General features: G+C 34.0%; 1 protein-coding gene across 1 annotated transcript; it reads left to right on the forward strand.

Moving 5' to 3' along the window:
- The first annotated feature begins 11,076 nt into the window (after nt 1-11,076).
- On the forward strand, nt 11,077-15,023 carry LOC136041731 (mesencephalic astrocyte-derived neurotrophic factor homolog). Its single transcript, XM_065726478.1, has one exon. It carries the CDS (start codon nt 11,077-11,079, stop codon nt 11,566-11,568), a length of 492 nt encoding a protein of 163 aa, XP_065582550.1. The 3' UTR covers nt 11,569-15,023.

The raw sequence follows: 15,023 nt of genomic DNA on the forward strand, positions 1-15,023 counted from the left end.
CTCAGGTGAAAATCTGTTATAATAATCGTTTTTTGGGAATATCAACGGACATAAAAATTTAATATTAGAAATATTGTAACAATATGTTGAGAATTTACTCATAATAAAATACGTTAATAGGGATTTTATATTCAGAAGTGGTAGATTGAACAGTTTTATTCAATTTTAAAGAATATATACTTTAACATAAATAGAACTCAATATTTGTCAGTAATTTTAACTAAATTTTAATTTATATACTGTGGGATAGATTTCTGCAGGTTCTATAGTCTCCTGCATTTATATTGTTTCCTTGCAGTTCAACAATGAACCAAGTCTACTTGGCTTTTAATTTTCGCACATTGATTTTAGTTTTTCCCAGATATTGTCAGGTTCCCCGTAATTGTTCCCTTATCTTAAAAAATGTGAATTTGTTGTGCAATAGACCAAATGTATTAAATTTTAAAACCTAATCGAAAAAGTACAAGACAAAATGAAGCGCATATTTCCCCCCCCCCCCACAAAAAATCATCAAATTTTATGTTATCCGTCAAAAGTTACGAACCTGAGAAAATTTGCCCAATTTTCAAAAAAGGGGGAAACACTCCCAAAACATGAAGTGATCTTTATGAAAATTACACCGTCAGATTGAGCATACCAAATAACCCTACTGTAGAGGTTTCAAGCTCTAATGAACAAAAAAATGGAATGTTGCATTTTTTTTTGTCACAAGAAAGATCGTGGATCTATGTTTATTTGTTTCTTTGTTTGTTTTTTTTTTTTTTTCCAGGGGTGATTAAATCAAACCAAGATCGGGAGAAGGCTGATTTAATCGGTAATTAAAAGTTCTAGTGCCCTTATTAAGTAACCAAAATTTTTGGAGGGTAGCTAGTCCCTCTCCCATGCTCATTTTCCCATCGCCGCCCGATAAAAATTTTAAGATAGTCATTTTTTCAGCATAGTCGAAAAATCTAATAACTATGTCCCCTGGAGAAGGGCTGCAAGCTATGAACTTGCCCATTGTTGACATATACCATTGGTTACGTACTATTGGTGTACTATTTTTTACATATTCTATAGGAAGTATACCAACGTTTTTCAAACAGTTCGTGGTAACGAACTTGTAGTGAGGATCGACCCGGCTCAATAGTAAACGAAACTCTAAAAAACGGAATTTGATGCTAAAAAATACATCAAAAGAATCGAATTTTTATGCTGATTCTAAATATATAAGTTTCATCAAATTTAGTCTTTGTCATCAAAAGTTACGAGCCTGAGAAAATTTGCCTTATTTTGGAAAATTGGGAAAAACACCCCCTAAAAGTCATAGAATCTTAACGATCACACCATCGCATTTGGCATATCAGAGAACCCTATATCGAAAATTTCAAGCTCCTATCTACAAAAATGTGGAATTTCGCATTTTTTGCCAGAAGACAAATCACGGGTGCGTGTTTTTTTTTTTTTTTTTTTTTTTTTCAAGGCTCATCGTATCCACCAAGTGGTCCTAGAATGTTGCAAGAGGGCTTATTATAATGGAAATGAAAAGTTCTAGTGCCTTTTTTAAGTGACTAAAAAACTGGAGGGAACCTAGGCCCCCTCCCACGCTCATTTTTTTTCCCCAAAGTCAACGGATCAAAATTTTGAGACAGCCATTTTGTTCCAGTAGTCGAAAACCATAATAACTATGTCTTTGGGAATGACTTGCTCCCCCACAATCCCTGGGGGAGGGGCTGCAAGTTACAAACTTTGACCAGTGTTTACATATAGTAATGGTTATTGGGGAGTGTACAGACGTTTCAGGGGGATTTTTTGGTTTGGGGGTGGGGTTGAGGGGAGGGGGCTATGTAGGAGGATCTTTCCTTGGAGGAAAATGTCATGGGGGAAGAAAATTCAATGAAAAGGGCGCAGGATTTTCTAGCATTACTATAAAAAAAAAACAATGAAAAATAAACATGAAAAGTTTTTTTCAATTGAAAGTAAGGAGTAGCATTGAAACTTAAAACGAACAGAGATTATTACGCACATGAGGGGTTCTAAAAATACTTTAGCATAAAGAGCGAGGTATTTAGGAGGAGATAAATACCTCGCTCTTTATGCTTAAGCATTTTTAGTAATTTCAACTATTTATTCTACGGCCTTTCTGATTCAGGGGTCATTCTTAAAGAATTGGGACAAAACTTACGATTTAGTGTAAAGAGCGAGGTATTAACGAGGGTACAAACCCCCTCCTATACGTAATAAAAATATAAGAATATAAAAGTTTGTTACGTAAGTTAATTCTTAAGTTACGTATATTTTTTACTAATAAAAACTTTTGTTAAAAATTAAAAGTTCTAGTTGCCTTTTTAAGTAACCGAATAATTGGAGGGCAACTAGGCCTCCTTCCCCACCCCTTATTTCTCAAAATCGTCTGATCAAAACTAAGAGAAAGCCATTTAGCCAAAAAAAAGATTTAATATACAAATTTCATTTTAATAATTTATGTGCGGAGAGCCAAACATTCAAAAACGTTCAGAAATTAAATTTAAAAAAAACTATTTTTTTAACCGAAAGTAAGGAGCGACATTAAAACTTAAAACGAACAGAAATTACTCCGTATATGAAATGGGCTATCCCCTCCGCAATCCCTCGCTCTTTACGCTAAAGTTTGAGTCTTTGCCAGAACTCTGCTTTTTAAAACAATGAAAAGCTTTAGCGTAAAGAGCGAGGGATTGCGGAGGGGACAGCCCATTTCATATACGGAGTAATTTCTGTTCGTTTTAAGTTTTAATGTCGCTCCTTACTTTCAGTTAAAAAAAAACTAGTTTTTTTTAGGTTATTGTTCAAGGAGTCTTTTGGAATAATGGCTTGCAGTATTTAGGAATAAAATGCATTTTTCATTCAGACTATATTGTTGACTCATTTTGAAAGGTTAATACTTTACACGTGACCACAGGTAGTCAGTAGGGGAAAGGAACAAAACAGGAAATTGTCGCTGAACTATCAGCAGTCTGGCAACCATGACTGAGTTGTCGATGACGATAAATACAGAAGTTAATGCAAACTAAGAGTTTGTAAAGCCAGACCAAATATTATGTGAGCATGATACGAAAGATTCTTTTACACTGTAACATGAGTGTAAAAGGAATAAAAAAATTGGAACTATTCCAATTGAAAGTGCAGCATTGCTTAGGAGAACTGGGACTTTATTGAAGGTTAAGTTAGCTTATAAGAAATTGAATTTCAAATTAAGACGACTTTATTTGGACTTGGGCAGTTTGAAAAGCACTTTTTCTCGTCTTCATTAGCACTAAGAAACTAAAATCCTTTAATATTGTTAGGAACTTGAGATACTGTGGTCTTTTTAAGCTGTTTTAACACTTGCTCTGGAAATTTGACGTCTATGAAATGTTTCAATGCTACTGTAGAAATCTGACGGTTTAAAGATAGTTTCAGCATAAAAGATCAGTCGTTCAGAATAGTTTTATTATGTTAACGTCATTTGAGCTAATAGCGCTCAATGAGGCTTTCAGCATTGGATCTGATATATCCAAATTTCTATAAGAAAAAGTATGCATAAGAAATTACTGCTTAAAATTATCATTTTTGTAGTAGAACAGAACGGTTTGGAATTATAGAAATCGATTTAGTATATGAACATTTCAAAATACAATGTCAGGAGCTTGTCTCTTTCATTTTGGAGCTTTAGGTGTCAGACACATAGTTGCCATCATCACTTCTTAGGGAGGGGGTAAAGAAGGAGGCTTGGCATAAATTGGGATGGAGGAGGAGCGTGCGTAGTAGTGTTGGCTTCTGGTGGTTTGATGCTGCGGTGAGTTGTTAGTAGTAGTGGTAGCTCGAATATTCGCAACTTTTTTCCTAGAATGATAGCTGAAACTTTTAATACTTTTGCTCTCATAATTTAAATAAATCAGAAGAGAGTAAGTGTAACCAGGTTGTCAAAGAGCATGGATATAATGTTTAAGCAATAATATTCAGTTTTATAAAGTCACCAGGATATTCCCTAAAAATAGGACTGGCAAAAAAGAAACACCGTAGCACTCCGGATAAATTTTTAGAAGCCAGTTTGGGTCCGTTCGAAAATAATCATAAAAACATTCTTGGAACTGAAGCTAAAAATAGGACTGGCAAAAAAGAAACACCATCACACTCCAAATAATTTTTTAGAAGCCAATTTGGCTAAGTTCATTCGAAAATTATCAAAAGAACATTCTTGGAACTAAAGCTAAAAATAGGACTGGCAAAAAAGAAACACCATCACACTCCAAATAATTTTTTAGAAGCCAATTTGGCTAAGTTCATTCGAAAATTATCAAAAGAACATTCTTGGAACTAAAGCTAAAAATAGGACTGGCAAAAAAACACCATCACACTCCAAATAATTTTTTAGAAGCCAATTTGGCTAAGTTCATTCGAAAATTAGCAAAAGAACATTCTTGGAACTAAAGCTAAAAATAGGACTGGCAAAAAAGAAACACCATCACACTCCAAATAATTTTTTAGAAGCCAATTTGGCTAAGTTCATTTGAAAATTATCAAAAGAACATTCTTGGAACTAAAGCTTAAAAATAGGACTGGCAAAAAATAAACACCGTAGCACTCCGGATAAATTTTTAGAAGCCAGTTTGGCTTAGTCCGATCGAAAATAATCATAAAAACATTCTTGGAACTGAAGCTAAAAATAAGACTGGCAAAAAAGAAACACCATCACACTCCGAATAATTTTTAGAAGCCAATTTAGCTTAGTCCGCTCGAAAATAATCTTAAGAACATTCTTAGAACTGAAGCTTGTAATCAAATACCGAAATTTGATGTTTTTCCCTGTTGACGGTTGGTGCATTATAATAGAAATAGTAGCTTATTCATTTTAATATAATTTTCTTATAGATTCGATCATATCTACCTCTAATCTGTCAAGAAAAGTTTTATTTGTATTGCTACTGTCATTACACATACTTTTTTCTGAGCAAGGTCACATCATTTAAGTTAATGGTCAATGTATCAAGTTATGTATATCCAGTTTTTACATCCTTTTGGGGTGCCTCATTTTGTTTTCTTGCAAGTACTATTTCAAAGTTTTGGTCATCAAAGTTCGTGATTGCGAAGTATTAAAGGCAGGTTTAACAAAATTTATTTGTGTAACTGCCGTATGGGTGAAGTAGATACTGTTCTTCTTGGAGTTTGGAGATACCGCTCTTCTTGAAGTTTGAAGACACTGCTCTTCTTGGAGTTTGGAGATACTGCTCTTCTTGGAGTTTGGAGATATTGCTCTTCTTGGAGTTTGGAGATATTGCTCTTCTTGGAGTTTGGAGATACTGCTCTTCTTGGAGTTCGGAAATATTGCTCTACTTTGGAATTTGGAGATACTGCTCTTCCTGGAGTTTGGAGATACCGCTCTTCTTGGAGTTTGGAGATACTGCTCTTCTTGGAGTTTTAAAACAGCTGTATGCATTACGCAAATTGGTGCAAGCTAGGCAAGGTCCGTTGAAGAGGATAAAACAATCAGAGAACTCAAACAAGTCGTTTGCCATTAAAAAAAATATATATATACATTTTTTTATCATGGCTTCATCAATAGCTGCAAGCCACTAAAACGTGTACCACAGCCCATAGTAAACAAAAGCTTAGGGAAGTGTTCGAAAATATTGTCTATCGAAAAAGAAAATCTTTTTGAGGTAATTCGGGATAAGAGGATAACTAGAATAACTCGTTTGAATGATAACTATTATGTAAGTTTACCTTAATAGTAAAAATTTATTGTGAAAAAAGGTCTTCGGGGATTTGAAAAAAAAAGAGCTAAAACACCATGAAATGGCGACGGATCGACAATAAAAAGCATCGAACCAACAAGGTGAAACCTCCTCATTCACAAAATTAATTTCATAAAAACAAAGTTTTTCTTGCGAAAATAAAGGGCAGACTTAAAACATAAGAAGCACAAAAATTACTGCTTTTGCAGATTATGTAAGATGTATCAAAATCTAGCTTAAATAACCTGTGATATGTCCCGATACCTGTAGAATTGAAATAAAACTATTGGTTTACTGAAAACACAAAACAGAAAAACAATAATATGTTTTTTAGGATAACTGAATATACAATTATAATTCTTAAAAAAAAAATCCATATATAGCTCTCCCAGTCATTGGCTAGAAAATCATATACCAGCGGTTTTGAGCATCTAAAATTTGATGTTGTAATTTTCATTTAGACCAAATCACTTATGATGTTTCTCCCATTCTTCTGAGATTTTGAAATTTTACTTATGTGTATATATGATATATATATATATATATATATATATATATATATATATATATATATATATATATATATATATATATATATATATATATATATATATATATCATGAAAAGAGAAATCACCAATGCTACAGCACAAACACAGAAGGAGACAGAAGGAGAAAAGGAAGACTGTTTTCCTAAATTAGTGATTAATATAGACCAGCACTTGAATGAGGCCTTAACCCTACTCATCCATACAATCACATAGGTCAAACAGCATAGCCACACACAATCAACCATAAAGAATAATCCATGGACAGGCAGTCATGTCGTCAATAAGTATAAGTCGTCATTTACCAAACAATAGAAAAAATAATATAGACAAATAATTCAGAGGCAACACCCAACATAAGGGCTCATCAGGAGAATACACTGGCCTATATAGGGTTTCGCCACTCTAAATTCTCTACCCTGCACAGTGTTGTGGCTACCACAGAATATCCATGGCATCCCCGCGTCAGGTATCACCCCCAAAATACATGCCTATGAAAAAAAAAAAAAAAAAAAAGCAAATGTAAAACAACCAAGTAAAACCAAAACAAGCTTATCCTGTTAATATATCCCTCCCTTTAGCAACAATAGGTAAACTAAATATTATAAATTTTACCAAATCACAAATACTAACACATTGCAAAAAACCTGAATGAACTAAACAATTATATAATTCATCTTTACCATGTGGCTAATTTTTTAAAAATTCCGCTCAAATAGAAACACAATTCAAAATAAATGGTGCTGTGACAACATTTCTCGAACCTCCGAAATTAGTTAAAAATTTCTTTAAGTATTTCTAGATAATTCTTTTGATATTTATTTAAAAGTTCGTTATAATGAAAACTAAATTTTTTAAATTGCCAAGTTAATTTATTTGCAGAAAAACCTCTTGATATCAGTTTTTGGCTTAAGATTTTACATCTATTTTTAAAATCAATATAATTACTACAAATCCTTGCATAACGAAGTAACTGTGAGAAAAACGCTGAATATGTGATATTTGAGTGTATATTACTTTCAGGGAATGGGAAACTAATCACTTTAAAATCAAAATCATCCGTTTTATTATACATTTTAAAACTTAATTTATTATTATCACAAATATTAATATTTAAATCTAAGAAATGATCTTCATGACCAGCGCCATGACTAGGCTCAAGAATAAGCTCTGATGGATATATATTTTTAGAAATATCAATGAAATCCTTACAATTTAAGACCAAAATATCATCTAAATATCTTTTATTATTTGACAAAGAGTGTTTTAAAGTAATTGGATTATTCTTATCCATCATATATTCATATTCTAGTTGACTTAAAAACAAGTCAGCTATAAATGGGCTGGCATTCCCCCCCATGGGAATTCCCATAATTTGCTTGTACAAATCACCCCCAAATCATATATAAGTATTGTATAAAACAAATTCCAATAACTCAAAAATCATATCCAAGCTGTAACATCTCAAGTTAACTGTAGTATTAAAGCAGTTTGTCCATATGGCTTTTTTATTATAACTGTCTATTTTTAAGAACCTTTTACTAGATAAGAGGAAAGATTTCTTTATAACAGTTTTTAAATTATCAAACACTAAATTGAGTGATAAATTAGTATACATTGTCGCAAAATCGAAAGACTCAATTCTTTTAACTGAAACCATTGTTAAAGAATCTATCACCTGCAGTGAATTATTAACACTCCAATATGGATTAAAATTCGAAAATTTTTTAATACCAGAACAACAGGTTTTAAGTTTATTTACAATTTCCTTTAAAATTAAAGAGAGGTCAGTAGCAGCAATGCGGGTTGGACGATTTGAGACAATTTGCTGTGTTTTCATATTGCAGTCTTCTCAAAGATGTTTGATTATTAAAGCAAGTCTGATTTCTATACACGATGTCTACTAAGCTTTAAAGTCTTGCTTAACAAGTCTTTTGGAACCACGAAATTCAACATTGGTTATAAAAATTTTTGAAGTATAAACTTACTTTCTGATGTTGGAGACGAAAGCTGGAGTTCTCTGATACGCTGAATCTGATGATGTGGTTTTCCTTAAGATTCTATGACTTTTAGCGTGTGTTTTTTCCCTTTTTGGAAATTCAGGCAAATTTTTTCAGGATCGTAGCCTTTGATGGGTAAGACTATTGGTCTTATGAAACTTAATGAAACTTAAGACGTGAGACCAAACTTAAGACTATATATTTGGAATCAAACAGTTCGTGGTAACGAACCGTAGTAAGGAGCGACCCGGCTCAATAGGAACCAAAACTTTAAAAAACGGAATTTTGATACCAATAGTTATATCAAAAGAATCGCATTTTAATGCGGATTTAAAAAATATAAGTTTCATCAAGTTTAATCTTACCTATCAAAAGTTACGAACCTGAGAAAACTTGCCGCATTTTAGAAAATAGGGGAAAACACCCCTTAAAAGTGATAAAATCTTAACGAAAATCAGATTCAGCGTGTCAGAGAACCCTACGCTAGAAGTTTCAAGCTCCTTTCTACAAAAATGTGGAATTTTGTTTTTTTTTTGCCACAAGACAGATCACGGATGCGTGTTTACTTTTTTATTTTTTTTTGTTTTTCTGTTTTTGTTGTTTTTTTTTCCCAGGGGTGATTGTATCGACCCATTGGCCCTAGAATGTCTCAAGAGGGCTCATTATGACGTAAATTAAAAGTTTTAGTCACCAAAAATTTCGAGGGCACCTAGTCCCCCTCCTTCGCTCATTTTCCCAAAAGTCACCGGATCAAAATTCTGAGATGGCCATTTTATTCAGCATAGTCGAAAAAACGTAATAACTATGTCTTTGGGGACGACTTACTTCCCCACAGTTCTTGTGGAAGGGGCTGCAAGTTACTAACTTTGACCAGTGTTTACATATAATGAAAAGAGAATGGTTATATATAGTTATATATAGTAATGGTTATTGGGAAGTGTAAAGACGTTTTCAATGGGATTTTCAGGTTGAGGGAGGGGTTATGTGGGGGGAACTTTCCATGGAGGAATTTGTCATGGGGGAAGAGAATGTCAGGAGCAGTATTAAAACTTAAAACGAACAGAAATTATTACGCATGTGAGGTGTTCACCTCCTCCTAATACCTCGCTCTTTACGCTAATATATTTTTAGTAATTTCAACTATTTATTCTACGGCTTTTGTGATTCAGGGGTCATTCTTAAGGAATTAGAACAAAATTTAAGCTTTAGTGTAAAGAGTGAGTTGTTGACGAGGGGGCAAACCCCCTCATATACGTCCAAAAAATATACGAATATAGAAGTTCATTGCATAAGTTAATTCGTAAGTTACATATATTTTTACTAATAAAAACGTTCATAAAAAATTGAAAGTTCTAGTTGCCTTTATAAGTAACCAAAAATGGGAGGGTAACTAGGCCTCCTCCCCCACTCATTTCTTCTCAAAATTGTCCGATCAAAACTATGAGAAAGCCACTTAGCCAAAAAAATAAATTAATATTCAAATTTCCAAATATGCAATAGCAAAAATCAAAACATGCATTAATTAAAAAACATTCAGAAACTAAACAAAAAAAAGTTTTTTTAACTGAAAGTAAGGAGCGACTTAAAACGAACAGAAATTATTCCGTATATGAAAGGGGCTGTTCCCTCTTCAAAACCCCGCTATTTACGCTAAAGTTTTTTTTTGCTGTTTTAAAAAGTAGAGTTGAGAGAAAGAGTCAAACTTTAGCGTAAAGAGTGTGGTGTTGTGGAGGGAACAGCCCCTTTTATATACGGAGTAGTTTCTGTTCGTTTTAAGTCGCTCCTGACTTTCAGTTAAAGAAACTTGTTTTGTTTTTGTTTAATCATCATAATAAGCTGATTCTTTTGATACATCTGTTAGTATTGAAATACCGATCTGTTGGGTTTCGGTTACTATTTAGCCACGTCGTTCCATACTTGCAGTTCGTTACTACGAACTGTTTGAAATTAAAAAAAGATGAACATCATACCCTTTCTGTAAATCGTGGCAAATCTTAGGGGTTTAGGTACCTCCCCCTCCCCTTCCTCGAGTACAAAATGAGAAGGCACACATCCCTGTATATAACTTTATGAAAGATGAAGCTAATCAGTTTAGTTTAAAAAAAAACTTTAAAATATGTAGCATCAATATTTTCTGAAATAAGAAGGAATGTATAACCCCGCAGCACCGTTTACACGCTTATTTTAGATAAAAATAGATGAGAGGTTAAATCCTACCTGATCCTCATATACACCTTTCTATATTCATTTGAAGGTTCAAAAAATTAGAACAATTTAGGCATTGAAATGCTCTCTTTTAGGCATCTCTTTCCGCTGCCTATTTCACAACGACCAACCTCCTTTATCACGCCTCATAAGTAAATGGACAGATCAAGGACTAAGATTAATATCCATTCTTACTGTTTGTTTTGCAAGTATATAGCATTTTACTCTGCAACTGGGAAGGTCTACGTATAATGTTTATTTATATTTAAATACTTCTGGTTCTTACAAAACCTAGGACCGAATGCAAAATGTGTACCAAAATATTCTCTCCTCCCCCCGAATTCAATAAAAGTAGAAATATGACGTGCTAAAAATGACCAACGTACAAATGGTATTGGCATTTTTATTTTCATTCTTTTAAACTATTTTCAGTAAATAGTAATTCCATAAATATTTTTCATGAATTTTGATGAAGGAATAAAAAATTTCAACAAATTTAGATAGTACAAGAGCAATCTAATAGTCTCTTAACACATAAATTTATTGGTCTTCTTCATATATTGATGTTAAGACAATGCTCTTTTTAGACAAAATGAAAATATATTTTCTGTTGTTTTGTGTTGTAGCAGTTTCTGCATTAAAGAGAGAAGATTGTGATGTATGTTTCAACGTGTTGGACACTTTCAGAGCTACGCTGACGAAGGACCAGTTGAAGTCAACTGCCAAAATTGAACACGTCTTTAGGCAATATTGCAACGGAACCAAAGGAAAAGATAACCGATTTTGTTATTTCGTTGGTGGTCTAAAGGAATCTGCTACGAGTGTCCTCGGTGAATTGTCCAAACCACTGTCTTGGTCATTGCCGACTCATAAGATATGTGAAAAATTGAAAAAGAAAGATTCTCAACTCTGTGACCTTCGTTATGAAAAGATCATTGACTTGAAATCAGTATATTTGAAGAATTTGAAGGTTCGCGATTTAAAGAAAATCCTTAGCGATTGGGACGAGGATTGTGAGGACTGCTTAGAAAAAGGGGATTTCATCCGGAAGATTGAAGACGTGAAACCCAAACATTTGAAGTGAGAGCTCTAAGAATTTTTTGCCTTGGGCTTCTTCTATTTCGAAACTAAGGAATGTTTTGATTTATTTTCTACTGTTAAAGTCTCAATGATTGGGAAGAAAAGAGTAAACATTTCACTTATTTCCCACAATCATCACCTGTGTGGATACATTATGATAGCTATTTTCTAGACGATAATGATGACGTTCAGCAGAACACACTGATTAAAACACAAGTTATGACAGCATAAATGCTTTCAAAGCAGTTTTTTTTTTATTTACCCAGCAGAACTTGAAGACCTTGAATGTATTTTTTGTGGAAATTGAACAAACGTATAGCTTATTCTCTTCCAACGTCGATTTCATTCTTCTCTGATCTATAGGACGGGGGAAAATGTCTTCATGTATCTACGTGACAATTTTAAATTGTAATGCAACATTACAAAACCACTAGGTAATAGAACATAAGGACAAGAATCCTCTAGAGCCACCGGTGGCTCTGGCTCATCAACCTAAAATCAACATTTCAGTTGATGCGTCTGTTTCTACAGGAATCGGTAGCAACCCTGTTTCCCAAGCCTTGTGGCACCTCTAATCAAACCTTGGGCCCCGTATTAGCAAGCAGGGAATTAGTCCACTGTGCCAGCGCTGGTTTCTAGGTGATGAAAATTAAATCAAGTTTTTGTACCATCAAATTCATTGGAAACAATTATAGTTAGGTTTTGAGGCAAAGTACAAAGAAAAGAATAATTACAAAAAAAAAAGTTTAAAGTTTCATTACTCCTGGATATCCTTGTGTACTCGGGCAATGTTAGCAAGCGAATGCTATCAAGCACATTTTTGTGAAAAAAACGTCAAATCATTTCCGGAATACGTGTCTTTCTTAGAAGAACAATGTTTTTGGGTAATTCTTTCGCTATAATAATCCCATTTTGGTGTAAGCCAAGGATTACCTCACAAAATTTTCCAGAGGGTTCAAGCTTGCAAAAATATTACTTAACACAGGAGGTTTTGAAACTGAAATTCGATAGAAAATTGTAAGGTTTTCCGAAGCTCTGCAAGGCGTATTTTTGGTATATTATTGGTTTTCTATAAGGGCAGGGACTGAAACTCTTCTGATTTTTTTTGCTTAAGCCTTAAAACTGCATGCTTACAACATATGGTCACTCAAGGGAGAAGAGCTAAGAGTTTATGACAGTTTCCATCACGCTTGTCTACGTTATATGTTCCGAATGAGGAGGGTATCTAGAATTCTCAATAGCGAAGTAAAACTTTGCTGCGATCAGTCTGAAGAGCTGTCACTCGGCATCGAATGACGTCGACCCAAACTCTTTGCGTCGCACCGGAGGCACAATTTTTCAAAACTTTCTCTCGAAGCAGCACCCATTTTGAGGCAACAATTGGGAAAAAAAATTAATATTTAGCGGAAATCCAAAAGAAAATAAGAGCCACGGGGAGACTCTAGGAGGCATGGTCGGAGATGAAACAAAAACTAACTGAAAGTCACCATGGAAGCTGTAGCTTACAGATGGAAGTGGTCGACAGATTATTCCCAAGCACAGCATTGGTGATGAGATTGGTGATCATCAGCATAGGTGATGATACAATGAGCGTTCCTAGCTTCTCCATTAAAGAGTTTTGGGACACAGCATGTCTCACACATTTCTTCTTAGCTCCTCCTTCGCGTGTGCACGATAACGAACTTTTAGCAATGGCTGGTATATACGCAATGGATAATTAATATTCCAACGCTAGTTCCCTGGCAAATCACTATCCGCCAGTGGCGCTGTGGTTTATCCCATTTCTGAAACAAACGTTCATGACTGTAAATATATATAACTAGGCTGTAGTTTGAAAGATCCGTTGATACCGGGCCTGACAGTTCGTCATCTGGTTTCTGCCGAAAGTAATAAAAGTAAGTAATTAAGTAAAAAGTAAGTAATCTTGGTTAGCACTATTCTAAGATTTAACAAGCTAAGTAATCCAATACTCGCCTTATTTATTGCCATATTTAGACCAACTAGCTTTATTTCTGTATTGTGTGTCACATCAAAAAGCCTAAGCTACAAACTTGTAATTCTGGGAAGCTGTATGCTGAATGCCAAAGTTGCCCGTAGATATTTTTATAGGAACCAAGCTTGCGAGGATTTTTGAAAGGATCAGGAAAAGCCCTTTAAAAAATTTTCGTAAGAGAAGCTTACGCTAGGGTGATAATACTAGTTTTTTCACAGAGTACACATATGTAGGTATACACATAGATATATGTACTGTTTTTGCATGTTTTTCGTATGGCTATGAGGTGTTTAGGTGCCCTGTCTAATGAGTGCCTTACCTGGCAAAGATCCAAAAAACTTAATGTTACTGTAGTTGTAGAAACAACACAGAACCTTCTAAGAAATCTTTCTAAGAAAAATAGATACAAAAATAAATTTATTGTGAAAAAATAAAATTTACATCAACAGGCAGGACAGTAAAAAATGACGTAATAAATTATAAAATTAATTCGTCTGTTGGGTGATAGAATTTTTCACCCTCGTTGTACTTGATTAAACCCTAATGGGACTACCAGGTGTGGATGGACTCCATGAGAGTAAGAATTAACAAGTTTGTTTGCATAGAAACCGTATTGTTTTTGGAAATAAGGAGCTAATCTTTGGCCTTCGTGTGGGTCGAAAGGTAAAGCTACTTCAGTTTTGACGTACTCTGAACCTTCAACTAAATTCCTAACTATCTCTGGCGGTAAAGCACTGATTGTGACGGTAGTGACAGCAATCTGAAATTAAAAATGAACTGTATGTAGTATAATCAAGGACGGATTGGAACCTTTTGAGACTGATAGGCCTAAAACTAAAAATGAGCTAAGACATATTGCCAAAAAAATTGAAAAAAGTATAGCTTTCCTTTGAATGTTTAGTTGTCTTTGGGAGACAACAGAGTGTTAATGTTTGGGTTTTAACGGATAAAAAGTGTTGCTAAATTTAACCAATTATTGTCACTTATTTATTTCTACGGTCCAAGTTGGCAACATTGATAACAATTTGACATTGTCCCAGAAACTACCTAGTTTTCGAAACGAGGAAAGAACAATTATAGGCAATTGGGTAAGATGATATAATAGACGTAAGAATAGTCTCGAGGGAAAAATATTTTCATTTTCATGTCTTCTATACTTCTCTTTGCATTCTTCAGAAAAAAAATAAGAAAAAATTTTAGAAGAAATTCAGGAAAAAAAATTAAGAAAAAATGTTCTAAAACGAAGCTTCATCATGACTATTGAAAGAAGATTTAAAGACTATACAGACAGTCGGACGTAGGCTACATGGTGTCCCCAGATAATCAAAAGAAAACACGATACATCAATATAACTGAAATAAATTATTGAGTCATTTTCCTCAAAAAAAATTTTTTGTTATGCGTTAAGGCCGTGAAGTTGCGACGGTTGTCCTCCAATCACTTTTGATTCTTGAAAAGGACGCTAT

The sequence above is a fragment of the Artemia franciscana genome, unplaced genomic scaffold (genome assembly GCF_032884065.1).
Source record: "Artemia franciscana unplaced genomic scaffold, ASM3288406v1 PGA_scaffold_34, whole genome shotgun sequence".
Taxonomy (NCBI): Eukaryota; Metazoa; Arthropoda; class Branchiopoda; order Anostraca; family Artemiidae; genus Artemia; species Artemia franciscana.